General features: G+C 53.9%; 1 protein-coding gene across 1 annotated transcript in view; it reads left to right on the top strand.

The window, feature by feature from the left end:
• Window positions 1–16,362, top strand: part of ADGRA2 (adhesion G protein-coupled receptor A2) — a 116,442-nt gene that overhangs the window by 36,025 nt on the left and 64,055 nt on the right. The window contains exon 2 of the mRNA XM_065399020.1: window positions 5,600–5,671. Within this exon, the coding sequence (XP_065255092.1) occupies window positions 5,600–5,671 (72 nt within the window). The remainder of the gene's footprint in view (window positions 1–5,599; window positions 5,672–16,362) is intronic.

Genomic DNA, 16,362 nt, shown 5'->3' with positions numbered 1-16,362 from the left:
CTCCCATTATCCCTTCCCCCAGCACTAACCCTGACCCTGCCTGCTGCTGCCCTGCCCTCAAGCAGCTGGAGCCCGCAGTGCTTTTCCTAAACAGCTAATTGTCCCCCACTTCTTCTGCTGCCCTCCTCCTCCTCGACCAGCCAGAGCAGGTCCTGCCCCAGCTGCTTCAGCTACGTAGAAGCTAGCGACCTTGTTCAGGGTTGCGTGGGATCGGAGTTGGATTCCCAGCACGCATTCCCCAGTGAACCCACGGTCTGTTCCTGCTGGTGCCACAGACCTGCTGTGTGGAGGGGAGTGTGCGGGGGGAGTTGCTTAAATCTTTCTGGGCTCTGTTTTGCGGGATGAGGACGCCTGCCACAGCAGGGGGGAGGGTGAACTCATTCAAGCCTTTTAGGCACTCTGGTCAGCTCGAGATAGTACCATTGGCCAGTCAGGTTGGGTGCCTCGTGCCTGCGCGTGACCGTAATGGAATACATTGGTCTGTTTTATTAGCCCCTCCTCAAAGACAGCTGTCAGTCTGCTAGCCCTGGCCCCTGTTTGGCGCTGCAGAGAGTCGGGCCTCCCCATGGCACGCAGGCGTCTCTCTGGCACACCTGGCTGCTGCTGGAGGCAGGGACTCTGTTACAGGAGGCTGATGAGTCATGAAGGATTGTGATCTCCTTGTGTTGCTGTGTGAACTGTGTAGCGAGCTGAAAAATGCCCGGGGCTGTCTTCTGTGGCCCAGGCCTTAGCTGGTCTGTTCCTATCCGCGTTCCACATGACTACTGGGGCAGGAGTTGATGTGCAGGGAAAATGAGGTAGGCATCATCACGGGTAGCTGGTGAGGCTCCTCCAGGACTCCTCCAGGCTGGGGCTGGCTGGAATGGAGCCAGGGGAACTGGGAGCAGCCTGGCTGGTGTAAATCTGATCCCCACTGATCTGCATGAGCACCCCAAAAACGAGCAGCCCTCCAATTGTTCCAGGCGAGGCATTTCTTCCCCTTGCTGTACAGAAGAAATGTCAAATTGGTTTGCTTACCTTCGAGAGCAAGTGCAAGACTTGGTTGACGAATCCCTTCCTGGCTCCCTCCCAAATACAGGCAAACTTTATACGGAGTCAGGTGCAAGCTGTTTGTCTCCAAGCAGCAAGATATTTGTTTACCTTTGTGCTGGGAACATCCTCCCACTTCCCATGTGTCAACCGTCTTCCCCACTCCCTTTAACCCCTCCTGCACTGGCCTCCCCACTGAGGGCACCTCCTTGCTTTCCCTGCTCCCAAACGGGTATCCCATGGTTCTTGTTTGTCCAAGCATCAGCTCTCTAGGAAAAGGACTTGGACTCCGCGTGTTTTGTAGCACACTTTGTGCAGTATTTGTTATTAGATAGTGTCCCACGTGTGGTCGGGGCTTCACAGAAAGCATGGAAAGCATTGTCCTGGCCCGAGAGAGCTTAGACTGGGTCTGTGCGAGGCAGCAGGGAGGGCACAGGGCATGGCAGGGCCCTGGAGTACAGGAACAGAATTGCGGGGTGACTCCAGTTTGGCATGTGCACTTGTTGGGGTGCTGTTTGGTTATTTCTATATTGAAGCAGGTTCTCTCGGGGTATTTGGGTGGCCTGTTCCATAATGGGATCTATTTCTCTGGTGGAGTGTCCTTGTTTGATGAAGGCGGTTTTGTGTGTGATAAGGTGTGTATCCCAGACTTTCTCCTTGGAGCATATTCTGTGGCCTCTGAGTGCCTGGCTGTAGATAACAGATTTATTGGTGTGTTTGGGGTGGTTACTACTGGATCTGTGGAGGTGGGTGTGGTGACCTGTGGGTTTCTTGTGTATAGTTGGGTGCAGCACCCTTGCTGATGGTGGTGTCTAGGAAGTTGATGCTAGTGTCACCTAGTTGTTGATGCTAGTTGTCACCTATCTGGAACCCAACGGGGTATCCTCTGTTAGACTTGACTAGCTGCTTGTATCCCGCTGGCCTTCGGGGCTGGCTGGCTGGTGTGCCCGAGCAGGCCCAGTTAATGGTGTGAGACCTGACACGCTCCATGCCTGCTGCCCCTTCCAGCCGTCAGCCCCCTCTGGTTTTATAGGGATAGGTTTCCCCCTCTGATGTGCTGCAGATGTGAGGAGCTGTCTCAAGCAGCAGGCGAGTCAGGGCTCTGAGAGCCAGGAGGATGCCGGTCTGCACGGGGGCTGTGATACCATGTCAGAGGGGCAGGGCAGGCCAGTGAGCAGCCTGGGGAGTGTGGAGGGTGAAATGGGGGGCACTGCACAGACCCCTACATGTGGCATCCAGCTCAGCAGCTCGTTCCTCGCGGCTTTCCTCTGGGGCAGCCCAGCTTCTCCTTGCTGCGGTGCTGGGGCTGGCTGTGCTGAGCTCCCACTCCCAGACTGCTCCCCTTGCCATGCTCCTCGCTTGATTCCTAATTGCAGCCGCCCAAGCCAGATGGAAAGTTCCACCTCCTGGATGCTCAGTGGTGGCAGGTCATGGCCCGAGGCCTCGTTGTGGAGCTAACAGGGCTGAAGTGTCGCCCTCAGACGCTGTAGAGCCGTGGTTCTCACCCTGGGGGATGTGTATCCCTGGCCTGAGGGTACACAGGGGTGTTCCAGGGGGTCCGTCAACTCAGCTAGATATTTGCCTAGTTTTACAACAGGCGACATAGAAAGCACTAGCAAAGTCAGTACAAGCTAAAATTCCACACAGACAATGACTTGTTTATACTGCTCTGTGTACCATACACTGAAATGTAAGTACAATATTTATATTCCAATTGATTTATTTTGTAATTATATGGTAAAAAGGAGGAAGTCAGCAATTGTTCAGTCATAGTGAGCTGGGACACATTGGTATTCTTATGGCTGATTTTGTAGGCAAGTAGTTTTTAAGGGAGGTGAAACTTGGGGGTACGCAAGACAAATCAGACTCCTGAAAGGGGTCCAGCAGTCTGGAAAGCCGCTGCTCTAGAGACTTCCCTCTGGACAGCTTCTGGCCATTGGGATAGGCAACATGACATGATGAGGTGGGAGATCCCGAGTTGACACTGGGGGGCATTCCTTAACTGCCCCTCTCTCCCCACCTGTCATCCCCAGGAGAGCTTGTGGCAGAGAGACTTTTCCTCCTGCTGCTTCCTTTCCTTGCTGTCCTGCTGCAGAGAAAGGGGCTGCAAACTCCTGCTGCAGCCACCATCACTCTGCAAAGCCTGAGGGAGGCCTGTGTTGATCAAGCAATCGGCCCCTACAACTGCTCAGGGTCTCCCTATTCTCTCTGCTCAGTGCATGTGGGGGACTTGGGTCCTGCTAGCTTGTGTCTGCCTGCGTTTTCCCAGCTAAGACTCTCTCCCTGCCCCGCTCTTCAGTTCCCTCCTGCAGAACAGAGATCTACCCATTAGAAAACATCAGCCCTGTTTCCCTTCCTCCCGAGGCACTGGTGCAGAGCTGTTCCCTAGGGCCTCTTCTCCAGGCCACTATGAAAGGTCCCAGCTGATGACATTCTGCTGCTTCCCCTGGAGAGGCCTCTTTGTATTTATAGGGCTTGCCACACAGAGGGACTGTGTGACTGCGGTGGGTGGAAATCTCGCCCCCGTGGGTCTCTTGAAAGGGCGAAGAAGACTGGAGCAGCTGGCGAGGGGAGGGCAGGGCACCCTCAGTGCTGAGGCAGTTAAAAGCACAGTGGCTGACTGGTGGCCCTTTTGGCAAAAGGCTGCATCTGTAAGTGCTAATTGCTGCTAAAGAGCTTTAATGAGCTGCTAGCTGAATTGGTGGGTGCGTGTTCCTTTCCCTTCCTCTCCTTTCACCCAGACTGGCTTCCGCTCCTCAGCCGGAGCAGGACTGAGGGCCCCCTTTGTGGTCAGCTAAACTGTTTACTTTGGGATAAAGAGTCGGTGCGGAGCGGCTTGAAAGGCCCTGCGCCCGGGAGCTGCTGGAATCCTGACTCGGAGCCCCGCTCAGGGACGTGCAGAGGGGACAAAGCCATTACCGCCAAGCGGCTCTGCAGAACGGCCTTCTGAGCCCTTGCAGCCCCGAGGCAGGGAGCCAGAGCCAGGGCTGGGACAGGACGGGAGTGAGGGAAGTGGGGAGAGGGACTGGGAACAGCTGAGTCCAAGTCTAGTAGTGGCCTATCAGGAGTACGGGACACGTAATCTCTGAGCTGTGGGGTGTTTCTGAACCGTGTCCAAGGCTGATCCCGGCTTGGCCAGCCTCAGGGACACGATCACTACGTGCTGGAGCGATGTTGTAATCATTCTCGTAGCAAATGCACCCGCTGGGGTGGCTGTGACCCGTCCCTAGTCGGGTCCTTAGAGCTTTGAGACCTTGGAGGGATTTGTGGGTTCTGAGGGCCGCTGGCAGGGTTGGGGACGAAGGCAGGAAAGTAGCAGAGAGACCCAGGCAGGTAGCAGGCAAGTAAGGAGGGAGTGGGAGTCTTGTGACCAGCCTAGCCGCTGGCTGCCCCTCCAGATGGTGGCGTGTTCTCTTGTCTCCAGGAGCTGCTTGCGGTAGAGGATGCTCATGCACTTGGACAGTCCCAAGCGCTGGTTTCCTCTGTTGTTTAATGAGACGTGTGTAATGTAGACTTGGCAGGCTCCCGAGCCCGGTGCCCCTTCCCTGCAACCTCAGGGGACCCCTCAGCCTCCTCCCGACACAGCCAGGCTGCTGCTGCTTGCCCCAGAACACACTGAGAGCCCAGGGCCCTGGGCTCCTCTCCCCGCCAGCGCTCCAATTGCCTTCTCTCTGGCCCCCACCTCACTGTCCTCTGACCCTGCCAGGCCGCAGCTGCTAAAGCCACCTTCTGCCCTGCCCAACGGCCCTTTCCACCCTCCCACTGGCCCCGTGTGTGCGCCTCCCCCTGGCCGTCCAGACCCTGCTTCCAATCCCATGCTCCCCCCACACACACCTGTCAGGTAGGGGTCTCCCAGGGGTGTTGGACGCCATTTCCTATCCCCCCCACCAACCCATGCTGTACCCTGCCAGCAGGGCCAGCATCTCCACCCCATGTGTCTCCTCCTTCCACTCCCCCCCTTCGCCGCCTTCCACACTGCTCCTGTAAGTGGAACAGCCCCCTGGTCCCAGCACACCAGCCTCCCCATTAAACCCCTTCGGAAAGAGCTGCTGCTCCCATGCTTTGCCGGGAGAGAGACAGAGTCTGAATCCCTCTTCGTGCCACCCTCCTCTGGCTCATCCCACTGCCTCTCCTCTCCCCACACTAGTTTGCTCTGGCTCTCCCATCACATGCAGTGCTCCTACACACTTGCCCACCCTGCTCCTCCTTCCCTCAGGCTCCTGTCTCCCTGCATGATGGCACTGTCGCAGTTTTGAGGAGCTGGGGCGCTGCTGAGGAGAGCCGCTAACGGGCTGTAACTATTCGTATGGGACTGTGAGATACAGGAGGTCAGACTAGATGATTGAATGGTCCCTTCTGGCTGTAAACATTACAAAGCTGACACATCTCAGCGCGTACGTTGTGGTATCTCCAGTTTTGTTCCCCCACATCTGGCTGTGGCTAACGAAGCTGACCCCCCCCACCCTCCCACCGGACCACACACCTAGCCTCAGCCGGTCATGCAGGCATTTGCTGCTTGTTTAACTCAGGTTGAATAACCCCCCTTTCCCCCTTTCTCTTTCCCCCACAGGCTTTTGAGTAACAACAAGATAACGGTGCTGAAGAATGGCTCTTTCTTCGGACTGCGTGCTCTCGAGAAGCTGTAAGTGCCAGTCGGGCCATTGTGAGTTCTGAGCAGCTCTGGGCTCCTAATGAGGGACTGGGAAATTAGTGACCAAAGCAGAGCAAAAATGAAATGGGCGTGGAGGGGGAAGGGAGAGATTTTTGCTGCTGTGAAGGGGGGAGGGGGAACTGCTTGGTGTTGGAGGGATTTTGGTAACAAAATGAAATACGCAACCCAGTGTAACCTGCTTTTTCATTGTTGCTATAAATATGGGGAAAATTGCACTTAAAACTCCACAGCACTGGCTGATGGGAGCAGGGGGGAGCAGCTGCTGTGTGTCAACATGCGAGGCATTCGGCCTGTCTCTTCCTCTACGTGAAAATGGGTGCGCCTGAGCTCGCCGTGCTGTCCCTGGCTTGTTCGGTGTCTCAAATCACTTTGTACAGGATGGCTGTGGGGATGCGTGGCCGAAGGGCAGAGTCTTTCCTCTCTAGGTTGCTGGTTAAAGCCCAACCTGTAGACCAAAAACGTTCACCCTGTCCCCACTGTGGTGGCCTGTGTGACGCGAGTTGGGAGGGTCTGTTCCAGTTCCAAGCAGGCCGGCATTCGCCCTGCAAACACTAGCAGCACAGTTGGCTCGCAATGGCCCTCGGCTTGCAGCCTCAGCAAAGAGGCCAAGGAGATGGGGTGTCCCTCTGTCCTCTACAGAAGGTCTCGCCAGGATAGGTGTGAGGAACATCAGCTGAGCTTTTCCAAAGCGTCTTGGTTTTGGCACCCATCTTTGAGATGCCTTGAAAGGGCCTGATTTTCAGAGGCTGGATGCTCAGCAATTACTGAGAATCAGATTCCTTGAAAAAAGAACAGGAGTACTTGTGGCACCTTAGAGACTAACAAATTTATTTGAGCATAAGCTTTTGTGGGCTAAAACCCACTTCATCAGATGCACAGAATGGAACATATAGTAAGAAGATATATATATACATACAGAACATGAAAAGGTGGAAGTTGCCATACCAACTCTAAGAGGCTAATTAATTAAGATGAGCTATCAGCAGGAGAAAAAAAAACTTTTGTAGTGATAATCAAGATGGGCCATTTCGGACAGTTGACAAGAAGGTGTGAGGATACTTAACATGGGGAAATAGATTCAATTTGTGTAATGACCCAGCCACTCCCAGTCTCTACTTCTCCAGTTGGGTGCCCAAGGGTGTGCATGTGTGAGGGAGAGAGGGAGGAGTGAGGAAGTTTGTGTTGCTTCTTGGCTGTCGGGCTCTCACCTTCAACCAGCCCTAAATCCCCATGCTTGTACCCAGGACTCCCCCCTCCAGTGTTTGCAGCCCTGCCCTGGGATGTGGAAAATGAACAGTTCGGGTGGAGGATGCAGCCGCTGTGGCGCGGCACGGAGGGTGTCAAGAAAGAAACAGTCTCGGGGAGTGAAGGGAGAGGTTCTCTCGGGGACTCCAGGAAATGAGTTCCACTCAGAAGCTCATTGGAAAGCCACATTTGGGCTGGAAGCATCTGAGGGGGCATTGATTTGTGGGGTCCCGTATGAAAAGCGACATTGTCCCTCGAACAAAGTCAACGTTCTCATCTCTCTGTGAAAGGCATCTCTCTGGTGGGAGCCTTTAATAAGGGGAGATTTATGGCCCCCATATGGATTTGATCTGTAGGTATGTAGGAGAGGGGTCTGCACACTGAGGGGGTTTTGTTCCCAGACGCTGCCTTTCTGAAGGACTCCTGCATTCCAGCAGTGAATCGGGGACTCTAGCTTGATGTATTAGTGAGATTGAAAGTGCAGCATGTGCTCCGTGTCCCAGGAGGGAGCTGAGGTTCCCCAGCAGGCTCTGGCGAGACTGGAGCTGATGGAGCTAGCCCAAAGCGGCGCTGTAAGTGGCTGTTCCGTGGATGAGGATCCGCGCCGTGCTCCCCAAGGCCTGGCCTGGATGCTCTCTGGGGGGATGACAAGGATAACGATGTGTCTCCATCCCTGCGGGGAAGCTGGGCTGCAGTGCCTCTAAAAGGGGAAACAGCAAAGTTTGAGTCAAACAATCACTCGTCCTGAGGAGAAAAGGACTTAGTGATTTCAGGGCCTTGCAGCTCCATGCCAGGAGGGTGTTCGGGATCCCACGGCACAGTTTCGAAAACAGGGCTTTGCCACGCCATGTGTGGCCAACATTTTTCTTCGCTCTTACTGCAGTGAGCTTATTGGTTGTCACTCCCCACCCCAGAGGAGGTTGTATTTCTCTAAGGTGTGAGATCCATGTGCCTTGAGGTCCTGTGGGTATGAAATGCACTATAGGGGTATGTCTGCCGTGCTCTCTGGCCAGTCCAGAGTTCTCTGGTGTAAGGGCAGGTGTGTATAACATATATGGAAGAGGGTTCCACTGTCACTTGGGGGAATCAGCAGCAGGAGCAGTTAGACTGATACGAAAGTTGAAGATGATGCTCCCTTGCTGCTTTTGTCCAAGGAGCTCTGTGATCTACAGACGATAACTAGCCCCATTGCGAAGCCAGTATTCTCATTGCTGTTTTACGGATGGGGAAATTGTGCAGGGCAGACTAAGCACCGGGCCCACGTACCTTCCCAGCGCCGGTAGCAGAACACCCAGGAATTGGTACTGTCTGTAAGACCTAGGCATTCCCTAGCTTCTGTGCAAATGAGTAACGGAGAGTGAGGAGGGGTAACTAAGCAGTCCCCGGACTGTGGGACTGGGGAGGTGGAATCTGGGCTCTCGCAAATGTCTCTTGCTGGGCAATGTAGGTTATTTGGCTTAAAAACAAAGCCCTGAACCGGGTGCCAGTTCCTGCAACCCCTCCCCTAGCCCCCACATGGCACCACTGCTGTTCCTGCCTCCTGGACTATCTGCCGCCCACCCATCCACCCTGCTAGCTTCCAAAAGAAAAGCCTCTGCAAGGCCTGGTTTGGGTCTTATCATTCCGCAAGCTGCACAAAGCAGTGCAGGTAGCAGAGCTGGGTCCCGGGGGTGGTGAGAAGAGAGGGCATGTGGAGGAGGAAAGGGGGGAGGCCATAGAAGAGAGCTCTACTGTGCTGTGTCAGGCCGAGTGAGCCCCTGTGCAGCTGGCGGGGAGTGCACACAAATACCCCATTCACGCTGGGCTTCCGAGTCCCCTCTGCAGCACTCACCAAGGCTGCTAATGACTCACCGGCTGGGAGGGAGGCGTGTGGCTGTCTTAAAGCTGCATAGCCACGCAGGGAGCTGGGGCCGTGAGAGCGCTTGTCCAGGGGTCGTGCGGCCAAGTGCGAAGGGGTGCTGAGCAGCACCCATGGTCCCCACTGACTTCGGGGGGAGGCTGGGAGAGTGAACGCTCAGCGGGTCAGGGTCGCTTGTACTGAGGTGCCGCGGTAAAGACTGAGGTGCCTGATTTTAGGCTTTCTGAATCGGAAAACTCTCTGTGTGGCCCCGTTTCTCCTCCAGTCTGGGCATGTTGATAGCCACCCGCCTTTGCAAAGTTCTCCGAGCTACATGGGCAAAAGGCAGGAGGCAGGCTGTAAGTGGGGCTATTTCCCTTCGGCACACCTGGCCCTGCAGGTATCAGTGACTCCGGAGGCCACTCTGTTGACCGGGCGGTAGAGGAAAAGGGCTGAACAGACCCCTGTAAGTGCTGGGTCCCATGTTCCAATGCTGGGTGAAAGGGAGTGTCCAGCATGGTCTGACTGCTGACTGAGCGGAGTCCCAGAGATGCTAGGCGATGGAATAGGCAGGGTCAGGGTGGGGAGCTGCTGAAAGGGAAGGGTGGGGCTGGGAGAGGCAGGGTGTGTTCTGCTAATGAAGAGTGACAGGCTGTAAGTGTGGGGCTGAGAACACCGGGAGGGAGGGGATTCAGGCCGCCGTAGGGCAGAGGAGGAAGGGGGGAGAAGGCTCACGTTCCTTGCAGCCAGTGTCACAGCTAGTACGGTTCCCATTCACAGGGGCCACTAAACAGTGGGTCTGGTGAAGAGAGCGTCCCTGTAGCGGAGGCGAAGTGGCATGGCCCAGCAGGTTTGGCAGCTCCGCTGTGGTGCTGCTGGTTACTCCCCTTGGAGAGTCAGGCCTGGCGCAAGCCTGGGTTTCATTAGCTCCAACTCAGGAAGCGTTTATTAACGTGAGCCATGGTCTCGTTATACGGCATGCACCTGCCTCAGCCACTAGCAGATCCCAGCTGCTCCTTCAGGGGATGGTCCTGTGGCACCTTTAAGACTAACAGAAGTATTGGGAGCATAAGCTTTCGTGGGTAAGAATGCTCCCAATACTTCTGTTAGTCTTAAAGGTGCCACAGGACCCTCTGTTGCTTTTTACAGATTCAGACTAACACGGCTACCCCTCTGATTCAGGGGATGGGGCTTCTGGAATGTCCCTGACGTGCTGGGAAGCAGGCGGGGCTGTCGTGTGAATGCAGCTAGCAAAGCTTGACTTTCCCTGCAGAAATCTTCCATAGCATGCACTGGCTGTAGCCTGAGCAGGAAACTGAGAGATTGCTGGGGGGCTTCCAGCTGTTTCCGGTACGTTTGCCCATACGGGTGTCCCAGGCACATGCATTTATACTCTCCTTTTGTGAGGCCACCTTTCCCAGTGCTCTGCACCCGCAACTGGGGCCAGATTTTCAGCAGAGCTCAGCAGCCAACATTCACCCAACCTGCGGCGCTAATCCAGCCGCACGTGTGGGTGTGCAAATTCTGGCCTTGGTATCGTGTCTTCCTTGTCAAGGGCGGGCAGGTGGGGCCCCGAGCCTGAGAATCTCCCATTGTTCAGGTCATTCTCATTTTGGTTGCCAGCAATTCGTTCTCTTCTGAATGGGGGCAGCTGGGAGCCCATTGCAATAAACAGGAGATGTGGCAGTGCAGTGGCACAAAGCTGAGGAGCTGTAGGATCAGCCCAGATTCAGGAAGGCTCGTGAGACTGAGCATCTTGAGACAGGGACAAGGGACTGCCCCTCGAATGGCTGCAAAGCACCTGGCCCAGCACAAGTGGTACTCTAAGCCTGAATACTAAGCCTGCTACTCTAAGCATGAATAACATGCATCTTTTGGCTTGGCCTGGGCTGCAGGCTTTAGACCTAATGGCAGTGCCGTTTTTCTGAGCCTGTCCCCAGTGTGTTTGGATGGGACACTTGCCAGATTCAAAGCTGCCGCTGAAGTTGTCAGTGCAGCCTAGGGGTTTTGGTTACATTTCTTCTGTTAAAGTTAAGGAAAGAGATGTGCCTGAATCCCGTAGGCTGCTTTGGGAAACTTTGTCCAAACTTATTTGTGAAAGCCAGATGTCCTGATCTGTGTGACTAACACCTGAGACTGAGAGAGAATTCTTTCCACGGTAACTATCCTCACCGCTGCACTTGATTTCAGCACGTCACTCGCCTTGGACAGTGAAAACGGGGACTAGAAACTCTGTCGTTTGGAAGCTTGTACCTTCCACCAACAGAAGTTGGTCCAATAAAAGATATTCCCTCCCCTTCCTTGTCTCGGTCATATCCTGGGACCAGCATGGCTACCTCAGCACTGCAAGCAACTTTCTGTGTCGTCTGTTTCCTTTTCCGACTCCCCTGTGCTAGCATAGCATGGTGCTCTGATGTTTGGGTTGCAAACTCTCTAGGGGAAGTTTGTCCAAACGTTCTTTACAATGAACTGCTTTTAAAAACAAACAAACTAACCATGAAATCCCCTGTTAATACTTAGCTTTGCCCAGTCATTTTTTTAAACTAAACTCTAAATTTGGGGCCTAAATTATTTGTCACTGTCCCTTTAATCTCAGATTATTTTATTCTCCTCACCCACTTACTTTCAAAGTGTCGGGTCATATCCTCCCCTTGATCCTGGGCCAAGCTCTCATTAATGGGAGGGGATTCATGCTCCCATAAGGGTAGAAAGCAGCCTGGAACGTGTTTAAAAATTTACTTTATGGATCTGACTCCTTAAGCAAAGCGTTCGGTGGGGGAGGAATCGCGGCCAAGGATGGTCCGAAAATATACCCTCATGTAGGAAATTTGATTTCCTGAGTCAACAGCCTCCATGTTTGTTCCCCGCAATCCTTGAACTTGACTTCTGAGTTCCTGCCTTTTCTTCCACCGTCCCGCCTCTTTGCATACAAATCTGAAAAACTCTTGTCTAATTGGGTTGGACCCCTGGGTGCTGAAAATCTCTTTAAAGTCTCATTCTTCTCGTAGCCCTGAACAAACAGCACGTCCTGATCCCAGTGTGCGCAGAGCGGCATTAACCTCCCGGTCACCTCTGGAATGTTCAAATCACACCGGGAGCCCAGAGCCATCAGTTGGGAGGTGGGGGGTGGGCTGCTCCCTCTTTAGCGTTCCCCCCCGTCTCCTCCCCCGTGCACTTCCTCCCTCCCCCCGATTGCCACTCACTCCAGCAAGCAGCGCGGCGTGCTCTTCGGAAAGTAATTGTCCTTGACAAGGGCTGTAATTGTTTTTCATCAGCTTGATTCGGAGCTGCAGAGATAACCCGTTGACCCCATGCCCTCAATAGCTGGACAGAGGGATGGACGGACCGGGGGAGGGGAGCAGGCGGCTGTCCCCACCATGGCAGTGCCCAAGGAGGACTGGCTGCTGGTGTTTCTCTGTGGAAATGTGCACCCTGTTTTTTTCAGAGGTGCTGAGCACCTGCAAGGACCATCCCATCCTGGATCTCCCTTTGGCTGTCAGCAGTGGTGTGATGTGTGTGTGCAGGGACAGGAGGAGGTGTGGGAAGTTAGCAGGGATGGGAGTTTGCTTCCCTTTCTTTGCATTTACCGGGCAATAAAACCCAGGATTTGTTTCCTAGAGAAGACTGAGTTTGCTGGCCTGGTCCCACTCCCCCTCCTACCCATCAGCCTTGTGCCTCTTCCTGTGGGAAAGTGTCCAGCTGATGGCGGCAGGAGTACAGGGGCGAGGAGCTGCATGGAAATCTCGGGGGTCATTTAAATGCACATACGCTATCCAGCCCGTCTGTTGTGATTGACAAACGTAGCACAGCATTTGAGGGCAGTTGCCACAGTCCATCCCTGAGGTGGCTGCATTTTCCTGGCCAGTGACTGACCCTGGTAGATTGTATAGTTTGTAGCACGCCTTGGCATCTCTGGCTGTTGGATTGTGTGGTCATTGTTGTGACGACCAGACAGGGGCAGCCGTGACTCGGACCCTCTGGATGGAGCAGTGATCTCTTGTGCCTGTCTTGCCTGCCCTCACCCGAGCATAGGCCATGTGCTGCTTGTTATCTGTGCATCAGGCGGGCACAGAGTGGGTGCCCTGGAAATGCCCGGTACTCTGGGATTTCAGCTCAGCCTCTCTAATGATTTGCAGCTACGTAATGAGATTAATGAGTCTCTGCGGGGCTGGTATGCAGCCCAGGCTGCCGCGCTCATTAGCAACAGATCAGCTTGGAGCTGTCCTTTCCCACCAATCTAACCTGCTCTGGGAAGCCCCCAGGTGCTTGTGTCGCATTTCCCTTAGCAGTGGCTGGAGGTGGCTGCAGTTTACAGATGCTGGGTGGGGGCCAGGTGGTTTGAGGTTGTGAATAATCTGTATTTGAGGGCAGGTTGGAGAGCAGCCCTGCTAATCCTTGGATGGGAGCATCATTGTGCTCCATGCCAGCAAAGAGCCCAGCTTTGACTGGGCTGAAGGTTTATTTCCCAGGATGGAGCCGCCCATCCCCTCCTCCCTTTAAAGCCCTCCTCGTGGGCAGGATCAGAGCACAGCCCCACTGCTGCCATGTGGCACCGTCACAAAGTAGTGTGAGCTCCCCAGGGTGCATGTGGTTCTGCGGTTGCCAGGTGGGTTGTGTTTGAGAGTCAATTGCAGGTGCGGGTTTCTGAGCTGAAGGTGTGGTTTTAAATGCAGATAAGTGAAGTTAGTGCTGGTGGTGGGTCCCAGAGGCTGTGGTGCTCTGGGTCACTGGACAGTCTGGGGTAGGATAATCAACCATCAGTCAGTTTATCCGTACATCCAAGGTACTTATATGGCTCTCATAGCCATGATATCTGAGCACCTCCATCTTGAGTGCATTTATCCTCACAATACCCCTGGGAGGAAGGGCAGTGCGGTTATCTCATACCCAGCCTGCAGGGACAGCAGGGGGAGTTGGCTCTCTATGGCACGATCATTCCTCTGGGGCTGCCAACAATCTAACCTGTGTGTTGGAGATGCCTGTTGTTTGCTGGGTCCCAGTCCAGACTCATTTAGCTCAGGCCCACTAACAGTCACCGGGTGGGAATGGCTTTCGGCCACTACGGACCTGGCTGGATTTGAGCTTGTGACCTGTAGAGAAAGGGGTGTCCCCCTCGCACAGTGCTGAGTGTCTCAGCTGAGCAGTGATGGGGAATTGGGCTTTCTCTGAATTGTGGCCATGGCACGCTGATGATGCTGTGGCTCGGCAGGGCAGGGCTGTTCTAACGGGTTGACTAGTTCAGTTTAAAGATGAAACAAACAGCCAGCTCCTGGCTCTCTATAGGGCAAGTTAATCTGGGGCCTTTCCCCTGCAAAGGCGCGGGCTGTGTGCATCGCAGGAGTCCCCCAGAGTCTGAATCTTGGGTGCCGTGGTTGGGTGCGGGAAGATGCTTGCCGGTGTGACGGAGCCATGCAGAGTTGGGTGTTTGCAGCTTCACTCTTCATTTGTGGCTCTCAAAGTGCATCAAAACATGCATAAACTAACCCTCCCAATCCTGCCTGCGGGGCGTGGCAGCATCACGCCTCCCGTTTACTGTATCCAACTCAGAGATGAGAACCCAGGAGTCCTGTATCCCCGTCTTCCTGCTCAGTAACTGTAAGACCACGTTTGTGTCTCCTACATTGATTCCACGGGAATCTGGCATTGCTACATAAACCCTCACCGGGATAAACCTTCCAGTAACTGATAGGATTTCGGAAGAAGCTTCCTCTATGGGTAAATTATTCCATAATGGGGTTTCTTGCACCTTCCTCTGAGATGGGATAGGGAGGGGATGCCCCGTTGATCTGGCCTTGCCTGCCAGAGCAATTGTTATGGTAGGGCCTTAGTCTTCCCAGCAGTTTCAGGGTTTTAATTAACAAAATTAAATGTGCACCCTAGCGAGAGACTTTTACCCTGTGATTTAATTTTAAAGACACAGAGAATCTATGAACTGGCCCCTACTGCTTTCTGAATAGTGTCCCCCATCCATCGGTCGTTGCATCTCGGCTGTATCCAGCATGCTTGGCTAACTCTGACATTTGGTTGGCACGCTGCTGAGAATAGTTTCTTGTGCTCTTTGCTAAGGAGTTGCAGGCGGAGAGCCTGTCGGCGCCAAGCCCAAGAGGTTTACACCTGCCTCTGCATTGTACTGAGAAGCCTCTGCCCCTAGACCATGCTGTGGATTTGATTAAGTATATATTTGGGTTGAGTGCAGCTAGCAGAGACAGATCCAAGGGCAACATTGGGCGGTGCAGCAAAGAGGCACCGAGGAGGACAAACTCTTGTTCATTTCCAGAACATCATCAGTCCATCAATACAGACCCTGTAGGGCCCTTCAGTGCAAACATCCCAGGGAGCTTTATAGGCAGCTTGCATGGAAGAGACTCAAAGCTAAAGCACACATTTGAAGTGCCCAAGTAAATAAGCCTTCAGGTTGGGTCTGAGCTGAGCCATGGAGATGTACAGGCCTTGTGTCCCGCCCGGTTTATGCGATGGCTCTTACACAGACGGGTAATTCAGGGAGACAGGAGCATCCTCTGCGCTGCAGCAGGAGAGGCCAGGGGTCTGGCTGCAGTGGGGAGTGGTGGTTAATCAGCCTGGGTGCAGAGCCCATGTCGTCACTGGTATCAGTTAATATTCAGCATGCTTTTGCTTCCAGAGGAATGCTCTGGTTTAGATTAACTGGAAATGGTTTCAATCAAAATGCCACGGTGCTCAGCAATAGTGATCCGCTGCTCTGAATGTGTCTGGAAGTGGGCGATGAGCTATGCGGGACAGTCTGCATTCAAGCTCTCTGTTTAAAACAGGTCAAGCCAGAGGGGGCGGATGGTCTGGGGGCTAAAACAGGGAAGTGTGAGGCTGGAGCTCTGAGTTCCGTTCCTGGCTCTGCTACAGAATCCCTGTGTGACCTTGGGCAAGTCGCTTCATCTCTCTGTGCCTGTGAAATGGGACGTGTGTGATGATACAGACCAGTGTTGCAGTGTAGTGAGGTGCGAAAGGGAGTTTAAGCTTGAATCAGGACTGTAAGGAGCTTTGAGAGGCTTGGATGGAAGGGAGCAGATTCATTTTTTTCCCAAGATGAGCGTGCATCTCTAGGCTCCTTTACACACCTATTCTATTCACAGGCCAACAGACATGCAGCTGCTTAGAGAAAGACACTTGCATACTGTTATCCCCATGCTACTGATGGGAACTGGGGTGCAGATAGGCTAAGTGACTTGCCCAGGGTCACACAGGAAATCTGTGGCAGAGCAAGGGCTCAAACCCAGGTCTCCCAAGTTTTTCGCTAGCACCCAAATCAAAGAGCTTCCTTGCTTTGCCTCCACCAGTGTATCTTATACCCAGCCTGCAGGGACAGCGGGGGGAGTTGGCTCTCTATGGCACAATCATTCCTCTGGGGCTGCCAACAGGAGGCTCAGTCCAGTATCAGTAAAATGCATACATCTAGAGTTATTTCTTTTTAAAAAATACCCTCTCCCCAGTCTGGCCAGTGCATTGCAGACTGCTGTGCGGCTTCCTAGGGCCTTGTAACTACTAGTGACCTCTTATGGCTGGATCGGCAAAGGGAGAGTCTAGTTACTTGAATGTCTAAATGGCA

The sequence above is a fragment of the Emys orbicularis genome, chromosome 2 (genome assembly GCF_028017835.1).
Source record: "Emys orbicularis isolate rEmyOrb1 chromosome 2, rEmyOrb1.hap1, whole genome shotgun sequence".
Classification (NCBI taxonomy): Eukaryota; Metazoa; Chordata; order Testudines; family Emydidae; genus Emys; species Emys orbicularis.
The sequence above is the reverse complement of the archived record's forward strand: the minus strand, read 5'-3'. Positions and strand labels throughout refer to the sequence as shown.